General features: G+C 40.7%; 1 protein-coding gene across 1 annotated transcript in view; it reads right to left on the bottom strand.

Annotated features, from left to right (window-relative positions):
- The window catches only part of MNAT1 (MNAT1 component of CDK activating kinase), a 200,029-nt gene that overhangs the window by 91,150 nt on the left and 95,021 nt on the right, over window positions 1–13,858 (bottom strand). Inside the window, exons 5-6 of the mRNA XM_070418867.1 lie at window positions 10,797–10,937; window positions 3,152–3,277 (exon numbers count right to left, since the gene is read on the bottom strand). Of these exons, the coding sequence (XP_070274968.1) occupies window positions 3,152–3,277; window positions 10,797–10,937 (267 nt within the window). The remainder of the gene's footprint in view (window positions 1–3,151; window positions 3,278–10,796; window positions 10,938–13,858) is intronic.

Consider the following 13,858-nt stretch of genomic DNA (forward strand, 5'->3'; position numbering starts at 1 on the left):
CAGAGCCGCTGAGGACGGAACTGTGAGCAGCCATAACTGCTCGCTCCGCCCGCCCTGTAGATCCCCGGGGACCCGCCCCGCCCAAGCCCTGCACAAAGGCATTTGCCGGATAGCCTCAGACAAAGGCTAGATTAGCACCGCCCTAGAGATTCAGCACAGAAGCTCTCCCACTGCAGACACAGCTGACTCTCATAGCCAGTTAGCCTGGAGGTCAATTCACCCCCAGTATTGCCGACAACAATCAAGGCTTAACTACAACAAGACTGCGCACAAAGACCACAAGGGGGTGCACCAAGAAAGCATAAAAAATGCGGAGACAAAAAAACATGACAGAAATGGAGGATATAGAGCTAAAAAACGCACTTTTAAGGGCTTTCAATAATTTTCCAGAAACTGCCGATAAACTTCATGAGAGCCTCAAGAAATCTAATGAGACCCTCGATGTTGTGATAAAGAACCAACTAGAAATTAAGCATACACTGACTGAAATAAAGAATATTATACAGACACCCAACAGCAGATCAGAGGAGCGCAAGAATCAAGTCAAAGATTTGAAATGCAAAGAAGCAAAAAACACCCAACCAAAAAAGCAAAATGAAAAAAGAATCCGAAAACACGAAGATAGTGTAAGAAGCCTCTGGGACAGCTTCAAGCGTACAAACATCAGAATTATAGGGGTGCCAGAAGATGAGAGACAGCAAGATATTGAAAACCTATTTGAAGAAATAATGACAGAAAACTTCCCCCACCTGGTGAAAGAAATGGACTTACAGGTCCAAGAAGCGCAGAGAACCCCAAACAAAAGGAATCCAAAGAGGACCACACCAAGACACATCATCATTAAAATGCCAAGAGCAAAAGACAAAGAGAGAATCTTAAAAGCAGCAAGAGAAAGAAACTCAATTACCTACAAGGGAATACCCATACGACTGTCAGCTGATTTCTCAACAGAAACTTTGCAGGCCAGAAGGGAATGGCAAGAAATATTCAAAGTGATGAATGCCAAGAACCTACAACAAAGATTACTTTATCCAGCAAAGCTATCATTCAGAATTGAAGGTCAGATAAAGAGCTTCACAGATAAGGAAAAGCTAAAGGAGTTCATCACCACCAAACCAGTATTATACGAAATGCTGAAAGGTATCCTTTAAGAAGAGGAAGAAGAAGAAAAAGGTAAAGATACAAATTATGAACAACAAACATGCATCTATCAACAAGTGAATCTAAGAATCAAGTGAATAAATAATATGATGTACAGAATGAACTGGTGATTATAATAGAATCAGGGACATAGAAAGGGAATGGACTGACAATTCTTGGGGGGAAAGGGGTGTGGGAGATGCGGGGAAGAGACTGGACAAAAATCGTGCACCTATGGATGAGGACAGTGGGTGGGGAGTGAGGGCGGAGGGTGGGGCGGGAACTGAGAGGAGGGGAGTTATGGGGGGAAAAAAGAGGAACAAATGTAATAATCTGAACAATAAAGATTTAATTAAAAAAAAAAAGATGTGGGGAAGGGCAGAGCATTTTATAGTCATACTAGAGGCCTGGTCCACGAAATTTGTGCATGGGGGGAGGAGGGAGGTGGTGGTCCCTCAGCCCAGCCTGCACCCTCTCCAATCTGAGACGCCTCAGGGGTTATCCGATGGCAGTCAGTCATCCCTCTCACAATCTGGGACTGCTGGCTCCTAACCATTTGCCTGCCTGCCTACCTGCCTGCCTGATTGCCCTTATCCACTCTGCCTGTCAGCCTGATAGCTCCCTAACCGCTCCCCTGCTGGCCTGATTTTAGCCTAACTGCTCCCCTGCCAGCATGATCGTTGCCAACTGCCCTCCTCTGCGGGCCCGATCGCCCCCAACTGCCTTCCCCTGCAGGGCTGAGGGGACTGGGGGACTCCGGCTGGATGAGACAGGGCTAAGGGGACTCAGGGACTGAGGCCGGATGAGGTGGGGCTGAGGGGACTGGGGGACTCCAGCTGGATGAGGCAAGGCTGAGGGGACTGGGGGACTGAGACTGGATGAGGAGGGGCTGAGGGGACTGGGGGACTCCAGCTGGATGAGGCAGGGCTGAGGAGACTGGGCGCCACCATCCTGTGAAGGCGTGGCAGTTAATTAGCATGTTCCCTCTTTATTGGCTGAGGGCACCACCATCTTTGTGAGGGTATGGCGGTCAATTAGCATATTTCCTCTTTATTAGATAGGATGGTTAGCTCTCAGTCTTTTAGAGGGCCTGTGCTTCTGGACTGTGCACTTCACACATACTTCTCAATCCATCTTCCTCCCCTTATGTGGGGCAGAAAGGCAAGAGTGGTTGGAAGCTGTCTATTTTCCCTTTCCCACGTGGAAGGCTGGAGTGGGTTATTTCCCTACCCATGCATCAGTTAGGCTCTGATAAAACTCCAGCAGGTTAAGCTCTGGTGCAAGTTTCTCATGAGGGCAGGCCTTGTTAAGAACAGAATGCTCTGGCATACTGCAAAATGGTTCCTTTTCCACTTCATCTGCCAGAAGGACGAAGGGATTTTTCTCAATATTCACTGAAAGAACCTGGTAGAGATGCCAGAGGCCCTCCAATGTCTGGTGCCCCCTGGAGTTTTTAACTGTCATAGAATTGTCCACAATTTGTCAATTACAATTCAGGTTTCATTACACCACCACTGGTTCCCTGTACAGCTGCTCTAGTCAGTTGTGATTCTCTGTATTCTCAGCCAGTCTCTCCAATTTTAAGGTCAGTAATTAGCCTTGTTACCTCTCTTCACTTATGGCTCTAATAAAAGTTGTTGTTTTTCAGTCTGAGGACACAGTGGCAATTTCCAAGCTTTATTTGTGAGCAGGTAGTGACAACTTCCCAGCTTCTTACATGCCATACCAGAAACCAGAAGTCTGCATTTTCTCTTTAGAATGTTTTCCTACACTATAAGCTTAAAATTTTATGTAGGATAAGAAAAGACATACAAACCATTATTATGTACGACAAAATACTTTTCTCTTTCCTCATATACTGATCATATTCATATTTTCATACAACTAGCCAAGATCATACACTGTTCTTAAACATATAAACCTTTCCATTTACCTGTAGAAGTCAATATAAAATTATAAAGTGCAATCCTTGAAATATATCTTTCCAACAAGCAATTAAAATATGGCTTACCATTTTGATGCCTGTAGAAAATGTCACTGGTTTTATAGGCTTGGGTTTCTCAAGGTGCATTTCCAATTGGGTAGATCTATCTTTATGCTGAGCCAAAAGTAGAGCAACAGGGAGATCAGAACTTTCCTGTAAGAAAAGTTAATGTGCAATATAATAGTTAAAAAGAAAAACTTAAGAGCAATAGGTCTATTATTTTAACTTATGCCTTTTCATAAGTATTTACTGTCAACCTAAATATTCACTTTATGGAGAACACTTTACAAAAAAAATTTAACATTCCATAATAAGAAAAGGCTGTTTTACACTCATAAATCTAAACCTGCAAAAAATTATTTTTATAAAATCCACATTAAAGAAAATATAACAGGGTCTTATTTCATCTAGCAATGCCAACCATATTTATTAAAATAAAAAAAATTAGAAACTAATCACAAAAAGAGTAGTACAAAGTACTATAACTTGGATCAGATGTTTATCTAAGACACATTCTTTTTACCAGTAAATTCAGACTAGTTTGAAATTGTTTCCCATTAGATTTCACCTGAGGCCGTTTGGAAATGATCCTTGTTCTGTTTTGCACAATGGAACGATTGTTAAGTACAACCAAAAGTACATTTATTTTCTCTTTTACTGACTTATTTTTAGAAAAGAAGTCTAAATTTTAATGGACAAAATAATAGTAAACGTTTTTAATATCTATGTTGATACTAAATCAGGATCACTATTTACACAAATCTATACATACACATAATAATAATAACAAGCAAATTACTAATTCTTATATGTAGCTGCTATTTATCCTGTTTAACATGAAGTCCTCTTACATGTTTAAAGTGCTATGGAGCTAAAGTCTAAACTAAATGGTATCCAGACTTTTCCTTCCTGAGTTGTCAATTAAATAAGAACACAGAAACATGCAGAGGAAAGCCAGGAGGAAAGATTACACACACATACACACAAACACACATGCACACACAGAGTACTTGCTATAACTGTGAACAAAAATAAAGGACAACAATGCATTTCTATTTCCTATATCTAGGTTATTTACAAAAATAAACATATTCTTCAATTGGCCTATAAATTTTTAAAATAGTAACAACCCATAATTTAATATTGAAAAAACCTATATCGTGTTAACATTTCATAGTACAAAGTAAACATATAGCAGAATCTAATTTTCTTCCCAAGTCTAATAACTTAATATTTTAGGCACAAATGTGGCTAATTAATATAGTTAAAGGACTTAAAGTTTTAGTACAAAACTAATTTTTAAAAAAGTCAATTTACTTCAACAGAATTGTCCTAGAATAAATCTGTACCTCAAGAATTTGTAATAGAAGTTCTCTGTAAGAGCAACATTACAAAGATTAAATCTTTTAAAAGTAAGTGGAAGAACACGTTTTATTTATAAAATAGAACCATATTAAGGAGCAAACTCCTTGTGACCTAGCTTTATCAATAATGGAGAATGAATGAAATATACTATGAGAATATACTTGAATACCTTTCATATTCTACTAAAACGCATCAGTAATGTGTTAGTAACAGCACTGCTATGAATTCCTGCAGCTATTCTAGATTTCCACTAAGAATATTATAATAAAATTATAGGACATTTTAAATAGGCTGTGGCCCAAAATATCTCTTAAAAACTATTATTATCTTTTCATATGCAAAAACACTAACAGAAGAAAAATTAATTTTCTTGACTAAAAAGTTAAAATATTGCATCCCAATTTATACTCTAAGTGAACTCAAATGCTCTTGCATACCTGGTACTTACTCTTAAAAACTAAAAGTTCTTGTGTAAATTCAAGACAATGAATTCACTTCAAAAACCTGCTAATCAATACTTTGGCCTGGTTTCAATGTCACATAAAGGGACCTAAATATTAAAATATATTAGTAAAACAGCTGAAATTTAATAAAAATAAACATTCTAAGAATCTGAAACTAATTTTGCTACTCTGGCATACAATTTACCTCAAATCTGCTTTATTCCACTTGAGCACTCAAAATTTTAGAGGTTGAAAATCTTTGTGAATGTTAAACTAGAATTAAGCAGGAGCTCTAAAAACAACAAAATCTATGTAGTAAAATAAACTATGAGGAATTCACATCCTCTTGGGAATACATAAAATGCAGATTCAGCCTTTCAAATTATTTCATTCTTCTTAGCTTTCCATTTTACCTTGAAAGGTTCCCTAACCTACATTAATTGCCTGAAGGTACCTTGTTTAATACTTAAGGAAATTTTAATAAGACTGCCTGTAATACTCATTAAAAGCTTTATAATGACCATTTTTAAAAGATTATTTTAACTGACTTTAAGCAAGCCATCTGGCAAACAATATTTCTAATAAAAGTCAGCTACTACATTTGACAGCAATATTAGCCCATACAAAATTTCAGACATAAAGTGAAGAGAATATAAAAACAGGAATATAAAAAGATTAACTAAATCAGGAGCTGTTTTAAAATCTTTTTCCAAAGTGTTAAAAAAAAAACACACACACACACCTGAATTTACAGTTAGGATTAAATAAATGGACTTTTTAGGCAACATTATGGTAAATATTAAGCCATAAACATTAATACCATAACATTAAAATCCTGTCATCTACAGTATAATATAATGTCAATGCTTTACAAAAGGTTAAAAAGTGACTTTCAGCACAAGGACCAACCCAAAAAAAGGAAGAGAAATTCTTATAAATAGTACTTACTGTCTAGTAGATCCAGAGAATAACCCTAAAAGTTAAGCCTCTAGACATATTGACAAGTGCCAATGCTATCTTTATCTATAAAATGTAATTCATTAATATACATAGAAAAAGAATTATAATGTAGTGTTTTACTTAATAAGGATTTAGGAGGATAAAAAGAAATTTAATGAATTCGTTAGTCAATAAGGACTAAATGTATGTCAACACTTTAACCAAAAAAATTAATAAATATTCAAAAATTAAAGTAACAATGAATTTTTAAAACTAAATTTTAAAATGGAACCCAGAAATTCAAACTTCATTGGTATTCTAAACCAATGTAATGTAATTAATTGTTCTAATGTATATAGTAAATTGCTAAGGATTATTTAACCACCATGTTATATGATCTAAACAGTGAAGAAAGTATGTGCAGTAATGACTTCCAGGTGAAGAAAACAGGAAGGGGGGGGGGGGGGGTCCTCACAAAAACCAATATTAACTCCAGATTATACACAATGTACAACACTTGCAGTTTCACATCTTGCTTCCTGCTCCAGTGAATTAAAAGGAAGCTTCATGGCAATAGCAGCTCAATGAGGGAGGCAAACTTAGTACTTTGAGACTAAAAGAATATGTAAGTTATACTTGCTATGCACAGTTAGATAACCTCAAAATAAAATCTAAAAACTCTTTATATTACATGCAAAAAAATGAAACTAGACCACCAACTTACACCACACACAAAAATAAACTAAAAATGGATAAAGGTCTTAAACATAAGACGGGAAACCATAAAAATCCTAGAAGAAGCCATAGGCAGCAAAATAGCAGACATATGTCGCAGCAGTGTCTTTACCGATACAGCTCCTAGGGCAATGGACTCTAAGGAGAAAATAAACAAATGGGACTACATCAAAATAAAAAGCTTCTGCACAGCAAAACAAACTATCAATAAAACAACAAGAAAGCCCACTGCATGGGAGAACATATTTGCCAATGTTATCTCCGATAAGGGTTTAATCTCCAAAATTTACAGGGAACTCATACAACTTAACAAAAAGAAGAAAAACAATCCAATCAAAGAATGGGCAAAGGACTTAAATAGACACTTTTCAAAAGAGGACATACAGAAGGCCAAGAGACATATGAAAACATGCTCAAAGTCACTAATCATCTGAGAGATGCAAATCAAAACAAAAGCAGATTTGAGGTACCATCTCACACCTGTCAGAATGGCTATCATTAAAAAATCAACAAACGACAAGTACTGGAGAGGATGCAGAGCAAAAGGAACCCTCTTGCACAGCTGGTGGGAATGCAGACTGGTGCAGTCACTGTGGAAAACAGTATGGCCTTTCCTCAAAAAATTAAAAATGGAACTCCCATTTGACCCAGTAATTCCACTTCTAGGAATACATCCCAAGGAAACAGAAACACCAATCAGAAAGGATATATGCATCCCTATGTTCATAGCAGCACAATTTACAATAGCTAAGATTTGGAAACAGCCTAAGTGCCCATCAGCAGATGAGTGGATTAGAAAACTGTGGTACATCTACACAATGGAATACTATGCTGCTGTAAAAGAGAAGGAATTCTTACCATTTGAAACAGTGTAGATGGACCTGGAGAGCATTATGCTAAGTGAAATAAGCCAGTCAGAGAAAAATAAATATCACATGATCTCACTCATTTGTGGAATATAATGAACAACATAAATTGGTGAACAAAAATAGAATCAAAGTCACAGAAGCATCGAACAGACTGTCCAATCTATGAGGGAAGGTGGGGGGTGAAGGGGTAAGAGATCAACCAAAGGACTTGTATGCATGCATATGAGCATGACCAATGGACACAGACAGTAGGGGGTGAGAGCATGTGCTGGGGGCTGGGGGTGGCTGGAAAGAGGTCAATGGGGGAAAAGGAGACTTATGTTATACTTTAAACAATAAAGAATTTAAATTATAAAGAAAAAAAAGTTAAAGTGTATTTTCATCCTAGGTCTAAGTTCTGCATTTATTAATTCAATTGACTATATAGGGGAGCAGCATTACCAAAGACAAGTATGTTCATCTTTGTATAAAATGATGAAGGAAAGAACCTTGCAATAAATAATTACAACATCAACATTTACTAATTGATTTATTAAAGGTTTTAATTTCTCACAAAATATATGGCCCCAAAAACTATAAAACACAACACGTGTCATTTCACATGTTAAAGCCTCGTCTGCCACATGATAGTTTCAAGAAAAATTAGTGGAAGATGCTATGGAAAACACAGTATTATTTATATATATATACTAGAGGCCCAGTGCACAAAAATTTGTGCACTGGGGGGGGGAGGGGGGGTCCCCCAGCCCGGCCTGTGCCCTCTCGCAGTCTGGGACCCCTCGGGAGAGCTGGCTTAGGCCTGCTCCTGGGTGGCAGAGGGCAGGCCCAATCCCTAGGTGCAGCCCCTGGTCAGGCTCAGAGCAGGGCCGATTGGGGAGTTGGGGCGCCGCCCCATCATGCACTGAGCAGGGCGGATAGGGAGGTTGCGATGCCACCCTCAGTCACGCTCAGGGTAGGGCCGATTGGGGGGTTGGGGCACCGCCCCCTGTCACACACAGAGCAGGGCGGATCAGGGGCTTGGGGTGCTGTACCCTGTCACACTCAGGGCAGGGCCAATGGGGAGGTTATGGCTCTACCCTGTCACACACAGAGCAAGGCCCATGGAGGGGGGTTGGGGCGCCACCCTCTATCACCCACAGAGCAGGGCCGATCAGGGGGTTGGGGCACCACCACTGTCACACTCAGGGTAGGGCCGATGGAGAGGTTATGGCTCTACCCTGTCACACAGAGAGCAGGGCCTGTGGCGGGGGGGGGGGGGCGGGTTGGGGCGCCGCACCCTGTCACACACAGAGCAGGGCCGATCAGGGGGTTGGGGCGCCGCACCCTGTCAGGAACAGAGCAGGGCAGATAGGGAGGTTGTGGCCCCGCCCCCTGTCACACACAGAGCCGCAGGGCGATCAGGGGGTTTGGGCGCTGCCCCCTGTCACGCTGATCCCGGTGCCGGGAGCCTCGCTGCTCCACTGATCCCGGTGCCGGGAGGCATATTACCCTTTTACTATATAGAATAGAGGCCTGGTGCACGGGTAGGGGCTGGCTGGTTTGCCCTGAAGGGTGTCCTGGATCAGGGTGGAGGTCCCCACTGGGGTGCCTGGCCAGTCTGGGTGAGGGGCTGAGGGCTGTTTTCTGGGTGGCGGGTGACTGAAGCTCCCAACCGCTCCTTTTTTTCTTTTTTCTTTTTTATTCTGGGCCAGCTTTAGCTCTGAGGCCTCGCTGCTGAAAACATCGATACAATGTTGCGGTCCGGCTGGCTGAAGCCTGGCTGACTGAAAGCCGGTTTCTGGGGTTTTGTTTAGCTTCTATATTTGCAACATAGTACATAGTTGCTTAGAGTTGCAGCTGAGAGGCCGGCAAGTTAGGCGGGGAATGTTGGAGTCTACCATCACTGGAGCAAGCAAGCCTCCCTGTTCGCTTCAGTGCATGGCTGCCGGCCGCCATCTTGGCTGATAGTTAATTTGCATAAGGATATGCTGATTAGTCAATGGGAAGGGTAGCGGTCGTACGCTAATTACCATGTTTCTCTTTTATTAGTATATATATATATATATATATACACACATACATATACATATATATATTTTTTTAATTGATTTCAGAGAGGAAGGGAGAGGGAGAGATAGAAAGAAACATCAATGATGAGATAGAATCATTGATCAGCTGCCTCCTGCATGCTCCCTACCAGGGACCGAGCCCAAAACCCAGGCATGTGCCCTTGACCGGAATCAAACCGGGACCCTTCAGTCCACAGGCTGGTGCCCCATCCACTGGGCCAAACCAGCTAGGGCACATATTCTATTAATATGCTGCTGTCCTTACTTTTAGAACCAATTTACACTGCACTGAGACAAAATACATAGGGTTTATGATAAGCATTTTCTGTCTAAATCTCATTAATGTCCTTATCCTTACTTTCCCTTTACTTTCTCACCTATCTCTAATTTAAATAATCTTGCTTTTTCTTTTTATTCCTGGTTAGCTGGCTTAAGTGCTTTCGGGCAAAAAAGCACAGTAGAAAATATACACATACACATTTACCCAATCATAGAATAATAAGCAGTATATCAGCTATACTGAGGACCTCATGAAAATTATGTGGACAAAAAGAGAAAGGGAAGAATACAAAAGACATCCCTGGAGAGGATGACTTTCTAGTTGTGAGTTTACCAATATTACTAGGTTAAAAGCATCAAATAATAAATGAAATCTATGAAACATTTCATAAAATTTAGTTATTATTATGGTTGTTATCTACCAACTAGAGGCCCGATGCACAAAATTCGTGCCAGAGGCTCAGCCCTCGCAGCCCCGGCTTCGTCTAGAAGGTCTAAATAGCATATTAGGCTTTTATTATTATAGATGTCAACAACTAGAGGGGCTAATTGCAGGAAAACACCAATAACTTGCAAAACATCACCATTTCTTCTCATTCTTTTCCACACAAAAATATGAAATATAGTTCTCACAGAGTAACCAGAATCACTGCAAACTTCAGCCCAGAGCTGAAACAATTTAAAATGAACCAGTTATTAGAAAACCAGTATTAATCAGGGAAAAAAAATTCTTGGAAAACAATGTGTTTTAGACAGTAAGCTTAGAAACATGTAAACAATCTATTAACCGAACATTGGATTATGTCAGTTATATTACTCTCACTTCTGAAATAAAATGGGTATTGTAAAAAAAAATTTTTTAATAAAGGAATCAAAGTTTAATACACCAGCACAAACTGCAGAAATGCCATTAAAATGTCATTATCCAGCATAATAAATAAGAAACACAAACCCCGAAGAGTGATTTTTTATTGTAATTAGCATTAATACATACCAGTTCATCTAAAAGAGCCTGCTTATTCTTCCTTTTTAGAATTTGCTGTAGTTGTTCTTCTTTTTGTATAAACAGTCTTTTTTGTTCATTTTCCTGTCGTTCTACCTCTAGAGCTTCTTCCAATTCCTCTTGTTCTCGTGTCTAAAACAGAAACATTTATATATGGTATAGAATAAACTTAGTAACCAACATTGATCCTATACCACATTCTGATTTTCTTCTTTTTTGGAAGCATAAAACAAAATAGCCACTTATTGTTTAATAGTGCAGCAATTACACTTTGAAGGAACTAAAATTCATTTTATTTCATATGGATATATTACTATTAAAGAGAATGACATCTAGCACTAAACAAACACCTAAACAAAGTACATCGAGGCAAGCTGCAGAATTGCAGGAACTGTGCTTAATAATGGGTTAATCTCATATAATAAAAGGCTAATATGCCAATAGACCGAATGGTTGAACAACCTAACAACCGGTCGCTATGACGTGCGCTGACCACCAGGGGGCGTGCGCAGAACATGACGGACATCGGCAACAGGCGACAGAGCACGGAACATGGCGGGTGTTGGCCACAGCAGGATGGTGGAGCAGGTGAGTGGGGGCACCAGACCAATTCAGGGCGCCAGTCACTATCTTCAGAGCAAGTCTCTGGTGGGTACTAAATTCTTTGCTCCTGCACACTGTGGTCCCGCCCGGTGCTTGCACCTGCTGTTGACACCAGCCCCGCTCACACCCGCAGCTGGCGCTGAAGCCACCACTTACACCCACTGCCGGCACCCGGCACCAGTCCTGACTGCTTGGCGCCATCCGTGGGTGCAAACAACGGCTGCCGCCCCGATCACCCCTGAGGGCTTCTCCACCTCCCCCTGCTCCTGAGGGGCAATCGGGGCAGCAGCTGCTGCTCACACCCACTGACGGCACCAGCTCTGCTCCCACCTGCTGCTGGCGCTGGCTCCAATTGCTCCACGCTGTCAGCGGGTGCGATCAGGGCCGGTGGCGTCAGCACATGGGAGTGGCAACGGCGGGAACAGGGCTGCTGGCAGACAGGGAATCAGGGGCAACAGCAAAGGGACTGGGCGGGGGCACGGAGAATGGGCAGAGACCCGCCCCTGTGCCCACTGAAGCCTCACAGCCCACACAGTTCCTTTCAAGGTGCATGAATTCATGCACTGGGCCCCTAGTTTATTTATAACGATTAAAGACAGTTTCAAGCATTCATTTTACGGGATTTAACAAGGAAAACGAAACAAAATAAGAAATACAACAACAAACAGACAATCTCTATATAGAACTATGGACTGATATATTCTATTTAAAAGATTAGCTTATTTAATAGCAATAATTTCTCAAACATAAAAGATAATGAAAACTTAGCACAGCACTTAGTTTGTTTTTCCCAAGCTAAAATAAGACTTTTTGATGCTAGAATTCTAAAAAACCATTCATTAAGATAAGTTTTTTTTAAATGAATTTATTTTCTAATACAGGCATGTAAATGTCAAGAGCCCTCTTTATGGACTGAAAAACTCTAATTTCAAAGCCAGTATGTACACAGAATTAACTTCAGGTCTACTCATTCACCTTTTACAATGTTCTTCAGAAATATTAATTACTTGCAGGCTCTGAAATCTATTCCAACCCTAACTCATACTTAAATGTAGTATTACATCAAGTCTTTGCTCTTTGAAGTCTTTTGAATAAAAAATACAGTACAAATCTGATTGGCTTTATTTTAAAAACTTGACTCTTGCTCTTTAAAACGTTGTAGTGTTTTTTATTTTGTTTTGTTGTGTGTGTGTTTTAAACATATTTTTATTGATTTGGGAGAGGGAGAGATAGAAACATCAATCTTGAGAGAGAATCATTGATCACTGCCTCCTGAAAGCCCCCCATTGGAGATTGAGCCCACAACCCAGGCATGTGCCCTAACTGGGAATCAAACTTTCACCTCCTGGTTCATAGGCTGATGCTCAACCATTGAGCCACACTACATAGAATGTGGGGGAGAGAGCATAATAGGTTTGGGGACCACCAACATAATACTGAAATTAACAGAGACTTCAGATAAAAGTATACTTTTATGTAAACTAGAGACCCGGTGCATGCCCCTCGGCCTGGCCTGTGGGGATCGGGCTGAAACCAGCTCTCCGACATCCCCCGAGGGGTCCCAGATTGCAAGAGGGTGGTTCTCGGGTGACGCACCCCGGAATCGGGCTCCCTCCTCTCTGGTTCTGGGTGCGTTATCCAAGAACCGCAGCTGCCAAGTTACTGCAGCTCAGCAGCTCCTTCATTGAGGTCTGTCCACTGGTAGTCATTGCGCATCATGCTACCAGTCGGATGGTTGGACGGTCGCTTAGGCTTTTTAATATATTGATAATATTTAAAACATTGCCCTAACCGGTTTGGCTCAGTGGATAGAGCGTCGGCCTGCAGACTGAAGGGTCCCAGGTTCGATTCTGGTCAAGGGCATGTACCTTGGTTGCGGGCACATCCCCAGTAGGGGGCGTGCAGAAGGCAGCTGATCGATGGTTCTCTCTCATCAATGTTTCTAACTCTCTATCCCTCTCCCTTCTTCTCTGTAAAAAATCAATAAAATATATTTTTAAAAAAAAACATTATTAGATATTTTTATTTCATACATTAGATAAACTTCCCCCCAAAAAAACCACAAAATTCTCATGCAAAAAGATTCAAACTCAGTACATCTAAAATTAAGTTTAGCATATGGTTTCTCAAAGCTGATCATCCCCCTATATTCCTTATCTATATATATATAAAAGGCTAATATGCAAAGTGTCCCCTTGGGAGTTCAACTGACCAGGAATTTGATCGCTCACTATGATGTGCACTGCCCACCTGGGGGCAACACGGAATGAAGGAAGGCCCTGGAGGGCAGCAGGCAGCTGGGGAAGGAAGGGCCTGGCAGGCAGCCAGAAAGCCCAGATTGGCCCTGATCACCAGCCAGGCCTAGGGACCCTACCCGTGCACCAATTTTGTGCACCAGGCCTCTAGTTTCTAATAAATGTATACCTATATTTCAGTCAACTCAAGCTGAA

The sequence above is a fragment of the Myotis yumanensis genome, unplaced genomic scaffold, assembly GCF_028538775.1.
Source record: "Myotis yumanensis isolate MYYU_CA2020_CCGP unplaced genomic scaffold, mMyoYum1.0.hap1 SCAF_1, whole genome shotgun sequence".
Classification (NCBI taxonomy): domain Eukaryota; kingdom Metazoa; phylum Chordata; class Mammalia; order Chiroptera; family Vespertilionidae; genus Myotis; species Myotis yumanensis.